This window comes from Haliotis rufescens, unplaced genomic scaffold, assembly GCF_023055435.1.
Source record: "Haliotis rufescens isolate VD_foot unplaced genomic scaffold, xgHalRufe1.0.p SCAF_3, whole genome shotgun sequence".
NCBI lineage: Eukaryota > Metazoa > Mollusca > Gastropoda > Lepetellida > Haliotidae > Haliotis > Haliotis rufescens.
Window position 1 is genome coordinate 3195252 of NW_025964001.1, and position 13817 is coordinate 3209068.

General features: G+C 45.4%; 1 protein-coding gene across 1 annotated transcript; it reads left to right on the plus strand.

Annotated features, from left to right (window-relative positions):
• Positions 1-3552: 3552 nt before the first annotated feature.
• On the plus strand, positions 3553-4119 carry LOC125384313 (glycine-rich domain-containing protein 1-like). Its single transcript, XM_048403245.1, has one exon. The coding sequence runs from the start codon at positions 3553-3555 to the stop codon at positions 4117-4119; it is 567 nt and encodes a 188-aa protein (XP_048259202.1).
• Positions 4120-13817: the final 9698 nt, after the last annotated feature.

Here is a 13817-nt window from a genome sequence, read left to right on the forward strand (position 1 = left end):
TTGTCTGGACTTGTACAAGCAGCCACACATACACACACGTGCATGCAGGTCACTATATAAGTGCAATAATCTTGGACGCGTCGTTAAACCCCATTTCACCTCACCTCATCGAACCGCGCTACACTTGTCAGGTAAGACCAGAATTACGTTAACGCCGCATCCGACAATCCTCGTCATCAGTCCTGAGAGTCAACCGATGTCGCTTTTAAACAGCCATCCAGTAGGGCAATCACGGACCACTCCACCTGTGCTTCCACCCTGAATTCCTCCAGGGCCCCGTAACATGTTGGGAATAGTATATACTCTCACAGGACCGTCTCCCGATAACCGCCTCCGTAGTGTAAAGGTCGATCCCAACCGCGTCATACCAAAAGACGTTAAAGATGGTACTTGTTGTTACCCTGTCTGACGCTCGGCTTTAAGGGACTAAAACAAGAACTGGTCGTATCGGAGTCAGTATACTGTGTCTGAGTGGGGTATTCATGTTAAACTGCGGCATGGTATCTCAGTGGGGTAGCACTACAAAACCGGCGTTAGTCCGAACTAGTACAAACAGCCACTCACTGACAACCCATTTCACCTCACCTCACCTCACCTTACCTCACATCACCCCACCTTACCTTATTTGTCAGTGATATATGGTGAAAAAGGTCAGAGGTCATTACCATGAAATCCGTGCAGAGCACGCCCTGCCACGTCCGCATGTCCCAGCACTGGTTCCGTAATGGAGAAATCAAGACGCTCTGTTAATTCCTTCCGGAAACAACAAATTTGAGTGATTTCTCCGACTTAAACCATGTTGTGGTTGAAACATAAATTCTCTATAATTTTGCTTAATAACCTATAGTTGCGTCAGTTTTACTAGTTCAGAATGACAAGTGTATTTCTGACTCAGAATCAACCGCAACAACAATAGCGTCATGTCATTATAGTGAGTGAGTGAGTGAGTGAGGTTTTACGCCGCTTTTAGCAATATTCCAGCAATATCACGGCGGGGGACACCAGAAATGGGCTTCACACATTGTACCCATGTCGGGAATCGAACCCGGGTCTTCGGCGTGACGAGCTAACGCTTTAACCAGTAGGCTATCCGACCGCCCCTCATGTCATTATAATGCTTTAACTACTATTCATTGTGGATTTCGGAGGTTGTTTTTAGTTATATTAAACACACGTTTATCAGTGTAAACTTAAAGGGAACATGTGCACCTACTCCATGTCTCTACTATAAAACAGAAACCTCTCAAAAGTTCCAAAACAAATGTTTGCCTAAGTGGTACTTTTTTTACCCCACGTTTCTTTTAAGCCTTCTAATACGGGGCCTAACGTTTATGTCCCGTGTTAAGTGTGAGTTTACCAACATCATTATGGACGTCGTGTTAATGCATGGATTTGTGTATCTACTGCCCGCCATACAGCATACTCGCATGGACAAATTAAACCACTATTTATTCGTCAACTAAGAACAGAAGATGGATTAGGCCACACAAAAAAAGAAATAGAAATGCTTCTCATAGTCGTACGTGTCATTTGAGACATAGCGTGTCAATGATGGGTTTTTTTCCGGTTCCGAATTCAGCCATTCCTAATTTTCTGTTTTTCAGATTTTAGTCTTCAGTAAGAGTTATCTTTCCTTGTTGCAATTAAATATTCATTGATATTTTTTGTCTCTCGTTGTCTTATTTCATTCGTTGTTTGAAAACAAATTTTCAACAAATGTAAACAAATAATTTTGATTGAGAAACTTTATTTGGGGGTGGTCTTTAGATTCCCCATATTTCAAATGAAAATTTTGAGATATGAAACATAAAAACCTGTATACCTGTTTGGATTCTGTGTATTCTGCAGTGGAACGAACTGGTTTCCCCACCCCCCCCGGGAACGTATTGGGGGTGAAATGAAATAGGGTTAGACTGTGCCGGGGAGAGTTATCATGGCCGTTATCTCGCAGGCGAAAACTATACAGACACGATACAGCTTGTTTTTGACGATCGTTGCGGTGAAACGGGCACTGCATAGATTAGGTATACCAGTGTAAGTGGTAAAACATACCCCGCGTTAGTTTAGATATATGTATGATAGATTCAACTACAGATACACGTGGTTTTAGTAACCCGAGTACATTATCGCGACCATGCACAAAGTACATGTGGTATGAATTTAACTGCGGGTACAATAATGTAACATGCCATTAACAAAAGTGTCGGTTGCTGAGCTGGGGTGGATAAGATGTGGAGGGGTCGGGTCAGACGTGGGGTGAATGAGATTTGGAGGGCTGGGGTGGATAAGATGTGGAGGGGTCGGGTCAGACGTGGGGTGGATGAGATTTTGAGGGGTGGGGTGGATAAGGTGTGGAGGGGTAGGGTCAGACGTGGGGTAGATGAAATTTGGAGGGGTGGGGTGGATGAGGGGTGGGTTGGATACGACATGGAGGGTGGGGTCAGACGTGGGGTGGGTGGGATTTGGAGTGGTGTGGTGGATAAGGTGTGGAGGGGTGGGGTGGATGAGATTTGGAGGGGTGGAGTCAGATGTGGGGTGGATGTGTCGAGGGGTGGGGTCAGATGAGGGGTTGATGGGATTTGGAGAGGTGTGGCGGATAAGGTGTGATGGGGTGGTGTCAGACGTGGGGTGGATGAGATTTGGATGGATGGGGTCAGATGAGGGGTGGATGAGGTGTGGAGGGGTGTATAAGATGGGGAGGGGTGGTGTCAGACGTGGGGTGGATGAGTTTTGGAGGGGTGGGGTCAGATGTTGGGTGGATGTGTGGAGGGGTGGGGTGGATTAGATGTGGAGGGTGGGGCCTGAAGCGGGGTGGATGAGGTGTGGAGGAGTACGGACAGACGTAGTGTGGATGAGGTGTGGAGGGATGGCGTCAGACGTGGGGTGGGTGAGATGTGGAGGGTGATGTCAGACGTGGGGTGGATGAGATGTGACATCCGGTTATTGTGACGTGAAGGGGTGGTTGGGGTCAGACCTTAGGTAGGTGTGACGTAAATGGGTGGTTGGGGTGAGATCTAGACTGATCGTGATGTGACGTCGAAGAGTTGAAAGGGTATCCTCCCAAGCAACACCCGCACACCTGTCTCACGTTGTTAAAGTGTCAAGGTCACGGGTCAGTACACACATGATGCCCCACCCCTAACCCACAGGAAACTGACAGGGCGTCGGCTTATGGCACACTAGAGGAGCCCTGGCAAGGAAAAAAAGTAATCAAATGAGGATTATTATCCCCGCACTTTAAAAGCAACATTACTTTTCTTGACCTATTAATATGACTATGAAATCTCTCCCATATACTTCTTTGTGTATAGGTGAACCGTAGGTTAATACAATTATGCTGAGTCATGGTTACAACGATCAGCTGGTCATGTGTCGTCACGTGAAAGCCACCTGACGTGGTCATTATGGACTCTCGTCTTCAAATGTCATGTGTGTGTTGCGATTAAGGAGTAATTATTCATACGTGTGTGTCGACAACTAAACCAGTTTAGATTCTATGTATGATTCAGTCTATATACCATAACGTGTCCTGGAGACGGGTGTACGGGTGTCATGGCATCCGGGCGTCAGGGCGTCGTGGTATCCGGGCGTCAGGTTGTCGGGGTGTCCGGTCGTCAGGGTGTCGTGGTATCCGGGCGTCAGGGTGTCGTGGTATCCGGGCGTCAGGGTGTCGTGGTATCCGGGCGTCAGGGTGTCGTGGTATCATGGTGTCAGGGTGTCGTGGTGTCAGGGTGTCATGGCATTCGGGCGTCAGGGTGTCGTGGTATCCGGGCGTCAGGGTGTCGTGGTAACCGGGCGTCAGGGTGTCGGGGTATCCGGGCGTCAGGGTGTCGTGGTATCCGGGCGTCAGGGTGTCGTGGTATCCGGGCGTCAGGGTGTCGTGGTAACCGGTCGTCAGGGTGTCGTGGTATCCGGGCGTCAGGGTGTCGTGGTATCCGGGCGTCAGGGTGTCGTGGTATCCGGGCGTCAGGGTGTCGTGGTATCCGGGCGTCAGGGTGTCGTGGTGTCCGGGCGTCAGGGTTTCGTGGTATCATGGTGTCAGGGTGTCGTGGTGTCAGGGTGTCATGGCATTCGGGCGTCAGGGTGTCGTGGTATCCGGGCGTCAGGGTGTCGTGGTAACCGGGCGTCAGGGTGTCGGGGTATCCAGGTGTCGGGGTGTCATGGTGTCAGGGTGTCATGGCATTCGGGCGTCAGGGTGTCGTGGTTTCCGGGTGTCGGGATGTCAGGGTGTCCGGGCGTCAGGGTGTCGTGGTATCCGGGCGTCAGGGTGTCGTGGTATCCGGGTGTCGGGGTGTCATGGTGTCAGGGTGTCATGGTATCCGGGCGTCAGGGTGTCGTGGTATCCGGGCGTCAGGGTGTCGTGGTATCCAGGTGTCGTGGTGTTCGGGCGTCAGGGTGTCATGGTATCCGGGCGTTAGGGTGTCGTGGTGTCAGGGCGTCAGGATGTCGTGATATCCAGGTGTAGGGGTGTCCGGGCGTCAGGGTGTCGTGGTATCCGGGTGTCGGGGTGTCATGGTGTCAGGGTGTCATGGCATCCGGGCGTCAGGGTGTTGTGGTGTCCGGGCGTCAGGATGTCGTGGTATCCGGGTGTCGGGGTGTCATGGTGTCAGGGTGTCATGGCATCCGGGCGTCAGGGTGTCGTGGTATCCGGGCGTCAGGGTGTCGTGGTGTCCGGGCGTCCGGGCGTCATGGTGTCCTGGCGTCAGGGTGTCGGGGTATCCAGGTGTCGGGGTGTCATGGTGTCAGGTTGTCGTGATGTCGTGGTGTCGTGGTATCCGGGTGTCAGGGCGTCGTGGTGTCATGGTGTCAGTGCGTCGTGGTGTCAGGGCGTCAGGGCGTCATGGTGTCGTGGTATCCGGGTGTCAGGGCGTCGTGGTGTCAGAGCGTCAGAGTGTCGTGGTATCCGGGCGTCGTGGTGTCAGGTGTCCGCTTGTCGTGGTATCCAGGTGTCAGGGTGTCGTGGTGTCAGGGTGTCAGGGTGTCCGGTACCGCTACGCATCTGATCATGAGTCGAGAAAGTAGACATTAGGCGCTTAGAACAGAAAAGTCGGAAAGTTTACATTTGTTCTATCTATTTTGATTAAATGGTTGTACAACTTATACTATACGGACCTACTTACGTGGTTGTTTCCTTTACCTACGATTGTGTGGCCCTGGCAGAATGGTTAGTGTGTGTTTTATTTAATTGTGTGTGTTCTGAAACAAATTTCATCATGTTTGATAAGCTGCTCTTCTGATAACGACGTATACAATGGTTTTCGGCCGCCATTCCGATATGTGCCGATTCGTTGGTGTTTGAGTTAGTTTGGTTTTACGCCGCTTTTAGCAATATTACAGCAATATCACGGCGGGAGAAACCAGAAAAAGGCTTCACACATTGTACCCATGTGGAGAATTGAACCCGGGTCTTCGGCGTGACGGGGCGGTCGGGTAGCCTTGTGGTTAAAGCGTTCGCTCGTCACGCCGAAGACCCGGGTTCGATTCCCGACATGGGTACAATGTGTGAAGCCCATTTCTTGTGTCCCCCGCCGTGATATTGCTGGAATATTGCTTAAAGCGGCGTAAAACCATACTCACTCACTCACTCTTCGGCGTGACGAGCGAACGCTTTAACCACTAGGCTACCCCACCACCCCACGATGCGTAGGCTGTTGCTCAATGTTTTCATACTAAATATTTTTGTGTGAATAGGTATGTGACTTTTGATGTATTGGATGGACTTAGCTACCTGATTTGCACCAGGTGAAAAAGATCAAGCATTCTTCACTGTCATGGTTGTAAATATACTTTAATCACGCACTGAAAGCATACTACAGAAAATCAGGAAAGAATAGCTGATCATTATTTAATAGCATTTTCAAGTCCGATTTTCTTTCACAAAGATATCCCGATTAATCACATAGTGTGACTCATATTGAATAGTCCATTGTTTCAATCATTTATTTACTCATTAAATACTGGATTATTTGAGTAGTATTGATTTATTTTGTCTTTGGTATTTACAGCCACGTGTTGAGTTATAGATTGGAGAGAGTTACCCTATAACAACAGGGGCGTCGAGGTACTCTAGCGGTCAAAGCGTCCGTTCGTCACGCCAAAGACCCAGGTTCGATTCCCCATATGGTTACATTGTGTGATGCCCATTTCTGGTGTCCCCAGACATGATATTATTGAAATATTACTAAACGCGGCATAAAACAATACTCACTCACTTATTTCAAATGACAAGCCTTTGGTGTTGACGCTTCCTGTGGTATGATGCATATTGTCTATTTGCCTCCCACGTCATCACAGAGCAAAGATACCAACTGACCAGCATTATAATCATGCATCATTATATTATGACCACGTTAAGGTTCTAAAAACGTTTAATTAAACACCATTCTAAACAGGATTCGGCCTCTACATCATCGCAGAGCAACTATGTCAATATTCTAATCATGAATCTAAACATGATGACCATGTTTAGGTTCTACAAGCGTCTATTAAACTCAACTCTAAACATGTTTAGGCCTCAACAGTTATGGGACAAGGAAAGTGAGTAGGTTTGTGTTTAGAATCTCGACACATTTTGAGACAGTGTATTACCAAACATGTCGATTTCCGATCACGTCACCTTTACAGCATTCCCTGTTGTGATATAGGTTATAGTGAAACCATCACCATCTTTTGATGTATGGCATTGCGTGTCTAGCTATAGTGAAAACATGGTACAATGTTACTGGGAACAAAATATTATCGTTACCTACCCAAGTAGAGCAACGGTCGGGACAGACTGACATTGTGTGTGTTACACTCATTGTGTAATTCTAATTATCTCTGTGATACTCCAAAGGTTTGTAGGGGCGGTCGGGTAGCCTAGTGGTTAAAGCGTTCGTTCGTCACGCCGAAGACCCGGGTTCGATTCCCGACATGGGTACTATGTGTGAAACCCATTTATGGTGTCCCCCGCCCTGATATTGCTGGAATATTGCTAAAAGCGGCGTAAAACCATACTCACTCACTCCAAAAGTTTGTTATTTTTTATCGTCATGTGATATGTATAGTGTAACGACCAACATTGCTGTGCTTTTTTAAAACTGGACGTCAGTCATATGTAATAGTTTTTAATATTATAACCATTAACAATTTGTGTTTATTGCTTATAAAATAAATAAGTATTATGTGTGTACAGTATGTTAGCATGTAAACTTTACTCATTGCAGACAGACAGACAGACAGACAAATTTATTCGGTACTTCAGGCCACCGGCCCATAATACAATGGAAATATACTGTATATATATACTTGCATGCTGAGTAGATTTAATAATGATTCACCGTTCAACACTGTGTTTCCGTTCGATGTTCATGACTTGGGAGAGAAATTTACCTAAGCCTTTTATAATTTGTTCGTTTTCAGCTGACGTAAGTCTTATAAAATTCTCAATAGAGGGAGGGGTAACGAGACGCCTGGGAAAAGAGTTTCTTCTTGCTCTAGAATACTGGTCACAAATCATAAGAACATGGAATTCATCTTCAACATGGTTATGTCCCTTTGAAAAACAAAGTGCAGACACGTTCGTTATATGGGATGTTGTTGTGACGCCCCAGTTCAACAGCAAGTCTGAAATTATTACACCGGAACATGGCTATAATATAAGTCTACGTTGGTAAGACCATGGGCGGATACAGCTTTTTTTAAAAGGTGGGGTGCACAATTAAGATCTATTTATTGTCTTTGGTGGTAATTTATACAGAAATAAAGATTTAAATAGGGGTGTGTGTGTGTGTGTGTGTGTGTGTGTGTGTGTGGGGGGGGGGGGGGGTTGCGGACCCCCGGACCCCGCCCCCCCCCCCCCCCCCCCCCCCCCCCCCCCGTATCCGCCCATGAAGACATATCACAAGTAATATATGATTCCACATTTAGTAATGATATGATAAGCATTAACAATTTGTGTTTATTGCTTATAAAATAAATAAGTATAATGTGTGTACATAGTATGTAAGCATGTAAACTTTACTCATTGCAGTCTCCGGTAACTCCGTGTGGAGTGGCCCCTCTGTTTTACATAGTCTGTCTTCCATTTTCTTACCATAATTGCAGTATTCCAGCTTTATGACCGCGGTCTCTAAATAACTGAGTCTGGACCACACATTCCAGTAATTGAAATCATGAGCATCGATCTGCGCAATTGAGTTTACAAAGACATGCATCAACCAAGTCAGCGAGCCTGACCACCTAATCCCGTTAGTCGCCTCTTACGACAAGCATAGTCGCCTTTTATGGCAAGCATGGGTTTCTGAAGACCTATTCTACCCCGGATCTTAACTGGTCTAATTGGAATGGAATAAACAGTCGGTCTTATTGTGTTTTTGCACAATCGGCGCCTCCGTGGTCCGTGGATAAAGTGTCTGTCCGGAGAGCGGAAGGTCGATGGCCCGATCCCCAGCCGCGTCATACCAATACATTTAAAAGATGGTACTTGTTGTTACCCTGCCTGGCGCTCGGCATTAGGAATAAAACAAGGACTGGTCGGCTCGGAGTCAGTATACTGTGTCTAAGTCGGGCATCCATGTTAAACTGCGGCATGGTATCTCAGTGGGCTAGCACAAAAATACCGGTATTGGTCCGAACAAGTATAAGCACAAAACAAGCACACACACGTAAGTACAGTAATCTGGAACTCGACGTTAAACCCCATTCCACCTCACTTCTAGCATAATCAGTTCCATTATGTACACTGTACACTGTAATGCATGATACCATGTTGCAATGAAACATTTACACCATGATCAGCAATCCCCCCTTTATTTCGTGATATTAGGTATTTATTCTTCCAAGAGGCATGGGTGGTTACGGTTCGTAAAACAGAGTTGCGTCCCTTGGCCGTGCCAGGATCCAGTGTTCGTGGTTTTAATCCCTGACTCCGCATGGTGTTATTCATCAAAAGAGGTAACCTTTAATTACGACGTCCTTCACCCTTAAGATGACAAGCCGAAATATAACTCAAATATTGTTTTAACGGCGTTAAACCCAACTCGCGTCCTCTGTTCTATATTCTATATGCCGCCCAAACAACAAACATGATGCATAGAGAGCGCTGTGTCAACATACATCTATTATTCAATTAGTTTAATGGCCCGAACTGCATGTCTTGCACCACTCTCAGGCACAGCGCAGTTTCACACATTACGCAGGCAATGATTAACGAGCTTCAAGAAATGAGGTATTATCTTTCCGACTCAATTTATTTTGACCCTTGGCTCAGGACTTACAGCAATGCTTCACAAGGGAGGAGGTTAGCTGCGATATACTTTTTCTCTAATTTTTGTAACATAAAAAGGAAATCATAGATGATGCCATCGTTTTAGGGACCGGCCATTTTATATTCTATGGGGGCGCTATGCCATTATTTGAAGACTTGATTTTTTAAAGATTAAAACTTTTTCAATCAAATTCTGTTCCTCACATGGGTCTACAGGCAGTATATCACACGATATACACATAGGTCTGCAGTGAGTATATTACACGATATACACATAGGTCTACAGGCAGTATATTACACGATATACACATAGGTCTACAGGGAGTATATTACACGATATACATATAGGTCTACAGGCAGTATATTACACGATATATACATAGATTTACAGGCAGTATATTACACGATATATACATAGATTTACAGGCAGTTTATTACACGATATACACATAGGTCTACAGGGAGTATATTACACGATATACATATAGGTCTACAGGCAGTATATTACACGATATATACATAGATTTACAGGCAGTATATTACACGATATATACATAGATTTACAGGCAGTATATTACACGATATACACATAGGTCTACGGGCAGTATATTACACGATATACACATAGGTCTACAGGCAGTATATTACACGATATACAAATAGGTCTACAGGCAGTATATTACACGATATACACATAGGTCTACAGGCAGTATATTACACGATATACACATAGGTCTGCAGTGAGTATATTACACGATATACACATAGGTCTACAGGAGTATATTACACGATATACACATGGGTCTACAGGCAGTATATTACACGATATACAAATAGGTCTACAGGGAGTATATTACACGATATACACATAGGTCTACGGGCAGTATATTACACGATATACACATAGATCTACAGGGAGTATATTACACGATATACACATAGGTCTACAGGGAGTATATTACACGATATACACATGGGTTTACAGGCAGTATATTACACGATATACACATAGGTCTACAGGCAGTATATTACACGATATACACATAGGTCTACAGGCAGTATATTACACGATATACACATAGGTCTACAGGCAGTATATTACACGATATACACATAGGTCTACAGGGAGTATATTACACAATATACACATAGATCTACAGGGAGTATATTACACGATATACACAGAGGTCTACAGGCAGTATATTACACGATATACACATAGGTCTACAGGTAGTATATTATTTTTAGTAAAATATAGGTACAAGAAATTAGGTAATGTGGGTTAACTATGCTTGACCGGATTTCGGTAATTAGGTGATATGGGTATAGAAGATCCAACTCTTGAATCCTAAAGGGGTTACCAAAAACTGAACAAATAAAAGCAGGATGGTCACAATAGCTTTCATTTTACATATTTGTTTGTTTGTTTGTTTGTTTCAAATTAACTATCAAATAACTGGTGCAATTGTGAAGGGGAGATTATTCTCAAACCAGTGGGAAAATAACATGTGTGCGAATGTTATACAGGAATGTTCATTATCAAAATTTGGTCACACCGGACAAAAGGTTTTGTGTCGACATCGTTCTTCTAGTGTCCGTGTTCCCACGCCCCGGATCCCCCGTGACGGGTGCTAGGTCTATTATGTGAGAGTTCCAACAGGAAAGATATAAAATATGTGTACGGAGGGCAGAATAAACAGGCGATACGATTAACATGCAATTCAATTGCAAGTCCTGTTAGTTTCAGTCTTCAGGATATGGGTCACGGCTATTTCCGTGTCTCTAATGTTCGATCAGTCGCAATAAATAGCCGCGTCACGCATCGGTGACTTCGCGGTGTTGTAGAGGGAGGGGTGGTCGATCCACTTCACAGCGGGTGGCCCAGATGTGATACACCTGCAGCGACATAACTGCATAACAAAAAAACCCGTGAAAATCGTTTAAAGGGGTGGGGCATATTTTTAGGTCACGCCAAGAAATAATATGTCGCGAATCGTTTCTTATTTTGCACGGACGTTTGCAAAGGGCAATATCTCCCACGAATATTCTGTAAAAAATTAACTGTGGCAGTATTGTTTGTAGATTCGTCTTGGCTGGCATAAATATTTCACACCTGCTCAAACACACCCTTTATGTCAGAAAAACAAGTGCTGATACATATATTTAAGAAATAAACAATTAATGAGTTGTTTATCGTATAATAAAACACTGCAGGGAAAATAAACCATGAGGGGCGCAGCCCAGAGTGGTTTATTCTCCCAGTAGTGTTTTATTTTACGATAAACAAAGGAGTTGCGTCCCTTGGACACGCCAGAAACCTATGATTGGGGATTCGAATCCCGGTTCGACCCGATTATGTTTCTAGGTTTGTCAGCACCATACCCGTGCTCGTGGGTTTCACCGAAGTAGTAAACGTCTGAGACCTGCATCACTTCGAGCTTTCCTCCCACATTAAGCTGACACGCCCTGATATAACTGGAATACTGTTAAAAGCGGCGTTGAGCTCAACTCACTCACTCACTCACGATAAACAACGACCACGAGTCACTTATTTCTTAAATACAAGTATCAGATGTCAACATTTGGTACAGGGGGGGTAAATTTGGTATTCTCACAATTTCAACGTCGATCGTTCGGCCGGCCATTGCGTTCATCTGCGCCGTCTAGCTACATCTTTAGGGGGACAACTTACCGGACACTTCCTTCTCAAAAATGACGTCGTCTAATTTACGAGGCCATCAAGTTGAGGGCGCATGTTCGAATTTCCAGAAACGACGTCATGTTTTATTGTGAAATAAATCACGCTTCGTTCTTCATTTTGAACGCTTCGTTCTTCATTCTTGGATGTTGAACATACGTGATTATTGTGGTTATAAAGGTTCATGATGAACGAGCAGTTAGTGTACTCCTGTATAATGGACTAGTAACGTTGTTAGGTAGGAACGTCAGCCAGATCCAAGCAAGATGGACACCCTGGTCAGTTTTAAATATCACTGTGTGCGAGGACACCCGGAACATTTACTGTGCGTCACCGTGGTCAGATTAGGGGATGACACACCCGCTGAAGGTGGTGAGGTGAGGTGAAATGGGGTTTAATGTCGCGTTTAAGATTATTGCATTTATATTGCGACGTGCATGCATGTGGTGTGTGTGTGTGTGTTTGTGTGTGTGTGTGTGTGTGTGCTAGTCCGGACTAATACCGATTTTATAGTGCTAGCCCATTGAGATACCATGCCGCAGTTTACAATGAATACCCGACTCAGACACAGTATACTTACCAGTCCTTGTTTAGCCCCGTAAAGCTGAGCGCCAGGCAAGGTAACAACAAGTACCATCTTTTAACGTCTTCTGGTATGACGCGGCCGGGTTCGAACCCCCGGCCTTCCGCTCTTCGGGGAGACGCTCTACCACTAGCCCACGGGGCGGTCGCCTGCTGAAGGAATGATGAAGCACACCCGTTAAATGAATATACCCACATGCTGACAGGTAGATACACATGTCGAATGGCATCCTTGCTCAAGTGGGGCCCGCCGGCTGTGAGTGAGTGAGTATTGTTTTTCGTCGCTTTTAGCAATATTCCAGCAATATCACGGCGGGGGACACCATAAATGGGCTTTACACATTGTAACCATGCGGGGAATCGAACCCGGGCCTTCGGCGTTACGAACGAAGGCTTAACCACTAGGCTACCCCGCCGCCCGCCTGTGAAGACATACCATGTAAGGTAAACTGGAGCCAACTCCGACATAGATTTACATTTATATATTTCAGCCTCAGAGTGGATCCACCTGCTAAAACATATATTGCAGAATGGTCCGCACAGTTGGCAGGAAGCATCTGAGGAATATCGCACTCTAAGTAAATTGTGTTGCCGCAAGTATTCCAGTGTGGCTTTGTTGACGCCTGTGAAACATTTGGTCGGGTCGGCGGATACTAGTTTAACTTGACGGCGTGTTTATGATGATTGTATATTTCATCCCGGTGACAAAACATGATCCAGCTATTTGAAAAACGATTACGTCGTCCGACTAGACATCAAATCAAAGTCTAGAGGCTATTACTGCGGCGAGGTCGCTTGTGTTATTACTTAGAGAAACAACCTCAGGAATGATTCTATCACGTTGGATGGACCTTTATTTATCTCTTACTCCACTTGTCAATATTGCAATTTGGACAAGTGTGTTCGGGCGAAGAGATGGCCCAAGCTTCTGGTAATAGACGTGAAGTGACGAGCACATTGAAGTAGGTGTATTCAACACAAACATCATTCTCCTGGGTGAAAAATGATCATCCAAATAGGTTCCGCTTCTCGCGACTTTATAGGATTTCCATTCAGCCGATTCTGGACGGTTCTAGACGGGCAGTGCAGTACCCATCTCAGCCCCTGCAAGAGCGATCGTCTCACAGGCTAATGCTTTGATTAACACGGATGTAAACATACGGAAGTGTGTTACACGTTTTACTGAGCTGGGCTATCTGGGGTCATCCTGATCGCCAGCTTTACCAGCCTGCCATACGGTGATTACCGCCCGTTGTATAATGTCTTACTGCCGTGATCGTCTTTTAATAG